The sequence below is a fragment of the Myotis davidii genome, unplaced genomic scaffold, assembly GCF_000327345.1.
Source record: "Myotis davidii unplaced genomic scaffold, ASM32734v1 scaffold1255, whole genome shotgun sequence".
Classification (NCBI taxonomy): Eukaryota; Metazoa; Chordata; class Mammalia; order Chiroptera; family Vespertilionidae; genus Myotis; species Myotis davidii.
The window spans coordinates 80,839-91,916 of NW_006286692.1; the positions used below are offsets into that span (position 1 = coordinate 80,839).

General features: G+C 40.0%; 1 protein-coding gene across 1 annotated transcript in view; it reads left to right on the top strand.

Annotated features, from left to right (window-relative positions):
* Nucleotides 1-10,608, top strand: part of LOC102757963 (zinc finger protein 253-like) — an 18,587-nt gene extending 7,979 nt beyond the window's left edge. The window contains exons 4-7 of the mRNA XM_015560599.1: nt 4,383-4,509; nt 4,885-4,980; nt 7,715-7,788; nt 9,026-10,608. Of these exons, the coding sequence (XP_015416085.1) occupies nt 4,383-4,509; nt 4,885-4,980; nt 7,715-7,788; nt 9,026-9,640 (912 nt within the window). The 3' untranslated portion in view covers nt 9,641-10,608. The remainder of the gene's footprint in view (nt 1-4,382; nt 4,510-4,884; nt 4,981-7,714; nt 7,789-9,025) is intronic.
* The last annotated feature ends 470 nt before the right edge of the window (nt 10,609-11,078 follow it).

Here is an 11,078-nt window from a genome sequence, read left to right on the forward strand (position 1 = left end):
TTTTCTGCCTTTCCTGGAACACCTGCTATTTTAATATTGTTGTGTTTCTTGTTGTCCCACAGCTCCCTTAAGCTGTCCTCCTGTTTTTTAATTGTTTTTTCTTTTCAGTTCTTTGATTGAGTAAATTTTTTATACCCTGTCTTCTAATTCACTGATTTAACATACCTCCGCACGCTTCCCATTGGCTAATCAGGGCGATATGCAAATTAACTTCCAACCAAAATGGCAGCCGACAGCCAGGCAGCTGAAGCAAACAGGAGGTTCCCTAATCTGCTCTGTATTCCTTGCATTGTGTTTATTTGTGCTATATCATTCTTTATTTCTGTTTTCATAGTTACTATATCTTTTGTCATGCTGTTAAGCATCTTTACCATCATTACACTTACCTCTGTTTCAGATAAATTTCTTATATCTGCTTCATTTATCTCTTCTGCTGGAGAATTCTTTTGTTCTTTCATTTGGGGGTTCTTTGTCTCCTCATTTTGGCTGCCTGTTTGGATTGTGATTATGTATTAGGTAGATCCTCTACGTCTCTTAATCTCTCATGTAGGATAGTTTCAAACACTGTTTCTGACTAATTAGGTCAGGCAAAGACTCAAAGCCTCCAGAGTATGCCTCTGCCTACAGACTGATAGGATTCCTCTTGTCTTGTCCTCAGGTGTGGTGAGAGATTTTTTCAGCAGGTGGGGCAGTTGCTTCTGCCTGGAGGCTCTTTGTTATTTTTAATATCTTAGGTGGCCCCAGGAAAAAGTGTTTTCCCATAGGGTGGGTCAACTGTCTTCCCCCCAGGTAAAGCAAATGTCTGTGTGGCAAAGGTGTCCTCCGCTGCATGAGGGAATAACTCCGCACAGTTTCCTGTCTGCATTCTGAGCGCTAACCTCCAAGTCCCCAATCCTGGCTTCTGCTCACACAGCTCAAGTCCACTCTGCCCTCCCTCTGCCAAAGTACAAGGTGGGTGGCTGCACAGGGAATTTGAGTGTTGGCCCTTTAAGAGGGTGCCTGATTTTCCAGCCATCTCTCCCCGGCAGACAGCAACCCTCCTGCTTTTCACAGCTAGATGTTTATGGGGGTACCCTTCTCAGGTCTGGTGCTCTCTGCTGGAATACTCAGTGTGGGGATTAGATCCCAGAGTTCTCAGTGCCCCCTCCCCCCCGCCAGCTGAGATATCTCTCTGGAACTAATTTCTTATATCTGCTTCATTTATCTCTTCTGCTGGAGAATTCTTTTGTTCTTTCATTTGGGGGTTCTTTGTCTCCTCATTTTGGCTGCCTGTTTGGATTGTGATTATGTATTAGGTAGATCCTCTACGTCTCTTAATCTCTCATGTAGGATAGTTTCAAACACTGTTTCTGACTAATTAGGTCAGGCAAAGACTCAAAGCCTCCAGAGTATGCCTCTGCCTACAGACTGATAGGATTCCTCTTGTCTTGTCCTCAGGTGTGGTGAGAGATTTTTTCAGCAGGTGGGGCAGTTGCTTCTGCCTGGAGGCTCTTTGTTATTTTTAATATCTTAGGTGGCCCCAGGACAAAGTGTTTTCCAATAGGGTGGGTCAACTGTCTTCCCCCCAGGTAAAGCAAATGTCTGTGTGGGAAAGGTGTCCTCCGCTGCATGAGGGAATAACTCCGCACAGTTTCCTGTCTGCATTCTGAGCGCTAACCTCCAAGTCCCCAATCCTGGCTTCTGCTCACACAGCTCTAGTCCACTCTGCCCTCCCTCTGCCAAAGTACAAGGTGGGTGGCTGCACAGGGAATTTGAGGTGTGAAGGGGCTGACGAGGCGCCCACTGAAAGCAGAGGGTGCCTGATTTTCCAGCCATCTCTCCCTGGCAGACAGCAACCCTCCTGCTTTTCACAGCTAGATGTTATTTGGGTAGGTACCCTTCTCAGTTCTGGTGCTCTCTTCTGGGGGGCCCAGCTTGGGGATTAGTTCCCAGAGTCCTCTGTGGCAACCCCTCCATAGCTGAGATATCTCTTCGGGACTTCAGCTGCTTTCAGTGGGCGCCTGGTCAGCCCCTTCACACCTCAGCCGCTCCTACCTATCTATGCTGCCTCCGCTTTCCATCCTTGGGGATCAGGTTTCTCTCCTGCTAGTCTTCTGTTAACTATTCAGGGTGTTTTTTGTGTGTGTTTCAGTTGTAATTCCAGTTTGTTCCTGGGAGCATGTCCATGCAGCATTCACTCACTCTGCTGCCATTTTTAACCTCAATATTCTCCATTTTAGTTGTATTTCCAGTCTTGCTGGGACAAGATGCACCACAAGTTTGCCTAATTGGCTGCCATTTTCTTGAAAGCCTTACTCTTTAAATGCACTGTTAGATTTACAGAATGTGGGAGGTATATGTGGACACTAAAGTTATTGATAATCTGTTCTTCTATGTGCTTCAGTCACCTGATGTCACTTCCTTTGAACTTTATTTTCATTTGGTGCAGGTGTTCTCTGCCAGATTCTTGAACTATAGATTTAATATTTTTTCTCTATCTTTAATAAGGGTCTTGGACAAATTATTTTTAAATATATTTTTATTGATTTTGGAGAGGAAGAGATTGGGAGGGAGAGATAGAAACATCAATGATGAGAGAGAATCACCAATTGACTGCCTCCTGCACATCCCACACTGGGGATCAAGCCCACAACTCAATCATATGCCTTGACCTGGAATTGAACCGTGACTTCCTGGTGTATAGATCAACACTCAACCTCTGAGCCATACCAGCCGGGCTGGAAAAATTTTTGAGAGTTACACATAAGCAATCACATTTCATCTGGAACCTTTTTCTCTTTTCAGTTTCTCTTTATTTGTAGGTTGCTTTGAGAAATAAAGGCCTTTTTGTTGTTATTGTTCACTGGCAATACTACCTTTGCAAATAGAGGCTTTTATCAGTGAGGCCTCAAACCTGTAAATGTTTATTGTATTCAACAAACATCACAAACACTCTCTTCTTTAATGCTACATTGTATTTTCATAAAAGTTTATAAGAATCAAGTGGATGTTCAAGAGTATTAAATTTATAAAATACAAATCAGCACAAGAGATAAAAATTATCCAAGAAATAAAAGGTGCCCCAGCCAGTGTACACCAGTGGTTTGGAGTGTCCTGCCATGCACAGGTATGACCAAGGTTTGATTCCCAACCCATGTAAGGGTGTGTGCCGGAAGCAACCAATCAATGTCTCTCTCTCTCTCTCTCTCTCTCTCTCTCTCTCTCTCTCTCTTTCTCTTCCTCTCCCCCTCCCTTCCACTCTCTCTAAACTCAACGGAAAATTATCCTCAGGTGAAGATTAAAACAAAAATAGTAATTAATATGAAAGAATAGCTCTACCTTAGTTTACATCATTGTGTGTTTACCTCTCTTTTGTGTTTGTAAAATGCAAAGACTCATCCATGAAGAGATTTGTGAGATTAACACAATTGGAATTAATCTTGATTTTATTTCAGGCTAATTTTCTTGACATGAAAATGTATCATTTGTGTCACATTTAATATGTATATCATTTCCATTGTTATGTCTTGTCTTTTTGCAGAAAATCTTAACATTATCTGAGCTCTTTCTTACCTTCTTGTTTCTATAGTAACAACACTGAACGTGATGATGGCTGCATTTGTACATTGTTTTCATCCAAGCTCCACCATTTGCTGGATGGTTTACAAAATATTCTGTTACAAAAAGAAGAATATTTTCCTTGTTCTCTGATTTGTCATGAGATTTATTAATTTACATATATATATAAAATGGTTAGAATAATATCTAGTACACAGTTATCATTAAAGAAGGATTGTGATTGCTAGGCTTACTAATGTATGAGCTCTGTAAATTCAGTAAAATACTTCACTCAAAGTCCTGCATATGAATTTCTTTCCTGTATTTTCTTTCTCTGTCCTGTCTAAAGGTGTGGCACATGCAGCAGACTCATTGGTGTCCATAGTTTCAAGTGAGCTGGAAACTCAGGACCCACCCCAGCATTCCTGAATCAGGGTCTGAATTCTGTGGATCCCCAGTTCCTTGTTTTGCAATTTGATATTTTAGAAGTACTTTGGTGTGCTCATTCAGAATGACTTCTCTACCTAAGAACTATATACACTTGATCCTCTATGATTCAAATATAGCACTCAAAAATGAATATGCCTGTGTTGATGCGTTTATGTTTAAAATTTCTCTTCCAGAAAAGTAAGCCTCTACAGTGGTTTTGTAAATGATATGTCATCCTCCTTTCTCAAAATACACTGGAGAAGGTCAAAATGATCTTATTGGGTAATTCAGGGTGCTCTTAGGTCAAAACCAGTTCTGTTCACTCTGTGTTCTTATTGGGTCACATTGTGACCTCTGTCCATGTTTACTTGAGTAATGTTTTAATTTTTGTTTTGCTTTGTATCTTTCAATTTCAGGGTCAGTTGACCTTCAGTGATGTGGCCATAGAATTCTCTCAGGAGGAGTGGGCGTGCCTGGACCCAGCTCAGCGGAAACTGTTCAGGGACGTGATGTTGCAGAACTACAGGAACCTGGTATTCCTGGGTGAGGACCACTTCCTACCAGAATTTCTCCTCCACCCGCAGGGTTTTGTTTTCTTCATTAGTACAGTGTCAGTGGTGAGCTTCTGCTTTGTATGAGAGTTTCAGATCTGTGTTCCCAAGGAAAGCAATTGGGGTTTTGCTGGTGCACAACAGAAAGGCTTCCTGATGTATATGGAAGTGGAACTCAGGATTTGGAAACTAAATGTCTCTGGTATAATAAAGGTGCTGTCAGAAAATAAAATTTTGGGAAATAATTTTCTAAAATATTCTGATATTCTACAATGTCCTATCTTCTTACTTGAACCCAGGGCTGGATTGGAAATTGGAAAATCTCCATTAAAATCTCATGTTCCTTTTTTTTTTTTAAAATAAACAGGTCTTGTTATGTCTAAGCCAGACCTGGTCACCTTTTTGGAGCACATGATGGAGCCCTGGGAGTTGAAGAGAAAAGAAACAATATCCAGCCAGCCAGGTAGGGGGGAATGAAGGTAGCAGACAACCCAGGTGAGAGGTCAAAAGTCACAGAGGAAGGCAAGCTTTAAAATATGTTTTGGGAAGATTGGCTTCAATGGGAAATGATTTTGGAGAGGGTCAGGTTTACTTCTATTTCTGTCTTCAAGGGACAGAGCCTCTTCAACATTTACTCTCTGGCATCATGTAAGGGTTCTCCTTGTGCTCCTTTGATCTGCCATCACATTTGCAGTGAGAGCCAAAGACCTGCCCTAGTAGTGTGAGGGTGGCATGACCTGGCTACTCTTGCATTTCTTGCGGACGCTGAGAAACTGCACATTGGTGAGGAATGTTATGTTAAACCAATTCCCTTTTCTGCTTCATGTAAGTAGCTTGTTAAGAAGTGGTTGAGATGCTGGAATTTGGTTCCCACATCCCAGGAGCGCTGGGAATAGGTGGCCAAGCTGTCCTATTATTCCTTCTGCTTGACCAAGTCTGTTGCTGATGTTTCTATTGTATATTTAAATACAGGTACTGAGTACTTCAACTTCCAATATTTGTTTGGTTCTTTCTTACACTTTCTGCCTTTGTATTTTTTTTCATGCATAGTTTTAATGGTAATTTAGTTTTTTGTCATGCATAGTTTTGATGGTAATTTAGGTTTCTGTGTTTTTTCTTCTATGTTCAGACTGATCCTCTTTAAGATGGTTGTTTTGAATTCTTTGTCAGGTAATTAACAGATTGCCATTAAGTTAGGACCAACGCTTGGAGACTTACTTTGTGCCTCTGGTTGGACTGTTTCTCTGTTTTTTCATAAGCCTTGTGATTTTTTGTTACTATGTAAGCCCATTAGAAGCAGGCGTCATCCCTTTCTTTATGAGCTTCCTTTGTACAAGAGAACACAAGTAACAATCAGCTATGGTAGGTTTTTAATGGCCTGTCAAACCTATTCTGGAAAGTGTAATTGGTGTGTGTGTGTGTGTGTGTGTGTGTGTGTTTAATATTTTATTTACACTTGACATCAATATTACATGTGTCTTAGGTGGACACCCCAGTAATTAAACATTATATAGTTTTGGGGCTGGGGCCACTTAGCAAGAGGTACAAGACACACTGAGGCCAGATGCTGATTCTTTGAGACATTGTAGTAAAGACTGAAGCATAAGCTTATTCAGGCTGTTTCCATGGAAAACCACTTGAAACAGATTGGGCGGGCCTGCAAGTTCATGGGGCAGGGTCTTAGGAAATCTTCAGGGTGGATGAAAAGTCTGAGCCAGGTTGATACTCAGCTATGGAGCCTGTCTGCCCGCTCTGTGCGTGAAGGGTTTTAGAAAAGGAAGAATGACTTCTCCCAAGACTTATGTCTGGGAAAAAGCTCCTTCTTCAGGCCTCATCCTTAAGCCAGATATTGTTGTTCTTCCCTGTGTGTCCCGGTGCCTTTCACACTGCTGCCCAGTTCTGGAGCTCAGAGGGCATGAGTCTGAGTAAGTCAGAGCATGAGCCCATTAAAGGGAACTGCCGCAGTGGTCGGCAAACTGTGGCTCGCGAGCCACATGTGGCTCTTTGGCCCTTTGGGTGTGGCTCTTCCACAAAATACCGTGTTTGCACATGGGCCACGAAATTTCAATCGCACTGTACGTGCACGCCTGCACGTGGTATTTTGTGATGCATGTGGTATTTTGTGGTATTTTGTGGAAGAGCCACACTCAAGGGGCCAAAGAGCCGCATGTGGCTTACGAGCCGCAGTTTGCCGACCACGGGCCTGAGACTCCATCAGCTCTCCATCTCACTCAGTCACAAGCCTCCCTAGTTTTTACAGCCATAGTAATGGGGACATTTCTTCTTGGCATTGGAACCCTGGGCTGGCGGGCCTTCTGTGGGACTGGGACCCTTCACTCTTCACCTCTGCAGCTGAAATACTTCTTGTGATTTTCATCCATCTTCTGGTCCCAGCCCGTTCTGTGACTTTGCACCTGATACCAGTCTGTCTGAGGCTTCTTCTTTATGTTTTTAGTTGTAGAACTTTCATTCAGCTAGGTTTCTGGACATTCTGAACAATGGTTTTCCGGTAGTTTAGTTGTTTTATTTAGTGTGGCTGTGGGAGGATGCCAGTGCTGCAATTACATACACCACCATCTTGACCAGAAGCCTGCATGTGTGAGTTTTGTGTAACTTCCCAGTTTAAAACATATTTTGCTTTTATTTAGAGCACATGATATTCCCAATCCTGATGTCTTTCTTCAGCACAACAGTCTCTTTGGTGCTTGAATAATTACTTTCTTTCTTAGCAGCCACTACAATGTGTTCATGGTAAATTGCCATTTCCTTAGCAATCTGTGTCATTTAAAACAGAAGCAAGTTCCACAGGTAGTTGCAAAAAATCCAGACCATTCTGAGTTGGACCTACAGTGCACGAAGAAACTGAGGCTGGGGAGGTATCCCACAGTCATTGTGTAGTGTGCCAGGAAGGGTGACCAGGTATTGGGAGCAAATACAAGCAACTTTTCTTCCCTCTTTGACATGACCCTTTTCTGTTTTTCCCCTCTGGGGTGTGCTGTGGTCTTTGACCTCTTAAGTACTCTGAAAGGTAATTGGGTCAGTCATTGTTATTAAGTTTCCATCTTCATGGAGAAAAAATGTAGGTGATTCCTCCTGCCACCTCACTGAAGTCATTTGACAGGTATTAATTCTGTACATTACATTTGAAGAATACTTATCTGCATGTAGTGTGTTATAATTCATTTGTTATATTTCAGTTATGTCTTCTCAAGTCACCCAGGGCTTGTTACCAAAACCAGACATTGAAAATTCATATTGGAATATGCTACAGGTAAGGTGTACAATGTGTGGCATTGAGAATTTATACTTAGTCAAAGTTTTGGAATGTCTGGGGCAATATGAAGAGAAAAAAGATGTTATGATGCATATAACCAAACTGGAACAATCACCCATACAATATCCTTGCTGCCAAAAGAGGTTAAGGATATAAAAGATTTTGGAAATTTTTACTTGGAGTTACCTTGGAAGAACAATGTGATTCTGAATGCAAACACCAAAGGAAACCTTTTAAAAATACATATTTTCTGAAATGAAATTGAGAGCACCAGAGAAGTCACCTAGTCCATTGTGTAAATAAGTCTTTGGATGATTTAATGTAGGATTTAAGTTAAATGTTTGTAAAAATAAATCATTTAAAACACAAAGATGGAAATTGTGACTGAATTTGTAAATCCCTTAACCAAGTTTGAATTATTCCTTCACAGAAAAATATTCTTTCTATTTCCAGATGCTATAATTTTCATAAATGTGTTTGGTTTTATATTCAACCATATGGCTTTATAGGTATCAGAATAGGTGATTGGACACAACTTTACATGTGCAATGATATTAGAACTTGAACTAAAGGCTTTTCTATCTTCATTGATTACTAGAGTGCATATAATGAATAGAGAAGTCAGTGCTGTAAATCTAGGAATTTAAGAAAGGGTTAAATTCTAATAACCATTAGAGAACTTAGTTTTCATAGATAATGTATAAATTTCAGAAAGTCTTTGATAAAAGCTCAAATATTGTTATACCTCAGAAAATTCATGCTGTAGACAAGACAGATAAATGCAGTGAATGAGACACATCTTTCAAACCATTATTAAATCTTACTGAACATGAAAATACTCATATTGGGGAGGAGCCTTTCAGGTGTAATCAGAGTATGAGAGTCTTTAGTCAATTACCCAATGTCTGTATACATAAGAAAATCATTATTGTAGAGAAGCCTTACAAATGTAAAGAATGTGATAATGGCCCTGGCTGGTTTGGGTCAGTGGTTAGAGCTGCAGCCTTCAGACTGAAGGGTCCTGGGTTTGATTCTGGTCAAGGGCACATGCCTGGGTTACAAGCCTGATCCCCAGTAAGGGGCTTGCAGGAGGCAGCGAATCAATGATTTTCTCTCATCATTGATATTTCTGTCTCTCTCCCTCTCCCTTCCTCTCTGAAATCAATAAAAATATAGTAAAAAAAAAGAATATGATAATGTTTCTAAATTGCATTTCCATGTTATTCTACAATAGGCATTTGATACCGAAGAGAAGCCTTATAAATGTGGAGAATGTGGCAAAGCCTATAAATGGTATTCAAGCCTTACCAGTCATCAGAGACTACATTCTGGAGAGAAGCCTTATAAATGTAGGGAATGTGGCAAAGCCTTTAGCAAATCTTCGAGCCTTACCAGTCATCGGAGAATTCATTCTGGAGAGAAGCCTTATAAATGTAAAGAATGTGGCAAAACTTTTACCCAGAGCTCAAATCTTGCTCAACATCAGAAAATTCATTCTGGAGAGAAGCCTTATAAATGTGGAGAATGTGGCAAAGCCTTTATCTCAAGCTCACATCTGACTCGGCATCAGATGATTCATTCTGGAGAGAAGCCTTATAAATGTAGAGAATGTGGCTTTGCCTTTAACCGGTGTTCAACCCTTACTCGACATCAGAGAATTCATTCTGGAGAGAAGCCTTATAAGTGTAGAGAATGTGGTAAAGCCTTTATCCGGAGCTCAAATCTTACTCAACACCAGAGAATTCATTCTGGAGAGAAGCCTTATAAATGTAAAGAATGTGGCAAAGCCTTTATCTGGCCCTCACAACTTATGCAACATCAGAGAATTCATACTGGAGAGAAGCCTTAAAATGCAGAGAATGTGACTAAGCCTTTAACATTTCTTCAAGTCTCATGGACCATTAGAAAATTCATACTTGGAAGCCTTATAAATGTAGAGAATGTGGCAAAGCCTTTACCCACTGCTCAAATCTTACCAAACATGAGACTGCATACCTGAGAGAAGCTTTACAAATGTGAAGATTGTGACAAAGCCTTTAACCTCTGCTCTTCAATATTGGGGAATTCATACTGGATAGGAGCAATACAAATATAAAGAATATGGAAAAACCTTTAACCATTGCCCAAACCTCACTAAATATCAAGTAATTCATACCAGAGAGAACCATTACAAGTGTAGAGAATTTGGCAACACCTTTTCCCAGTGTTGGAACCATAGTCAATATCACATAATTCATGCCGGAGTAAAATGATACAAATTTAAAGAATGTGGCAAAACTTTTAACTATTTATCAAGTCTCACTGAACTTTAGTGAATTTATACTGAATAGAAACCATGCAAATATGAAGTCAATAACACTTTTCAAATATGCCTTTTAAATCAGAATACTTATTTTAGAGAATCCAGTAAGGAAAGTTATATGATTTTCTAGTATGAATGAAAATACCAAAGGCATGGATGTTTGAAAAAATGTAATTTCCTACACTGTACCCTTTTTATTATGACGGTATTTGTGATTTTTTGAAACACAAATAGTAATGTGATTTAATTCTCAATTCATTTGATGCTTCTGTAAATGCTTGTGATGTGTATTTGGACCAGTGGGTTTGTAATGCTTTGTAATGCGAATTGTCTTCTGTGCATTCTATTGAATTTCTTTCTCCCTAATCTGATGACTTTGGGTTTGACAATCTCTCATGGCAATTCCATTGTGTTTACATTCGTGTCTCATATAAAACCTACCATATGTTTTCCTTGTTCCATAGAATATGTGTGGACTTTATATATTCTCATTCATAAAATGTTTTATTTATTTATTTATTTATTTTTAAAAATATTTTTTTATTGACTTCAGAGAAGAAGGGAGAGGGAGAGAATAGATAGAAACATCAATGATGAGAGAGAATCATTGATCAGCTACGTCCTGCATGCCCACACTGGAGGATTGAGCCTGCAATCTGGACATGTGCCCTGACCAGGTATCAAACTATGATTCCTGGTTCATAGGTCAACACTCAACCCCTGAGCCATACCAACTGGGCAATAAAGTGTTCTAATTTAAATATGTTAACAGTGATGTGTAATGAATAAGGTATTAATATGCCATCAAAGTTAACGTTTCCCACCTCATTCAAGGTTTCAGGTATCAATGCAATGGAATGACATCATTAGCAATCCTTTACCCACAGACCTTAAACCTTAAATAAATGTGTAAAGAGTTTACCCATAATTTATATGTTTCCTTCCTTTTATCATACCTGCTGGGGACATTATGCTGGTTACAAAA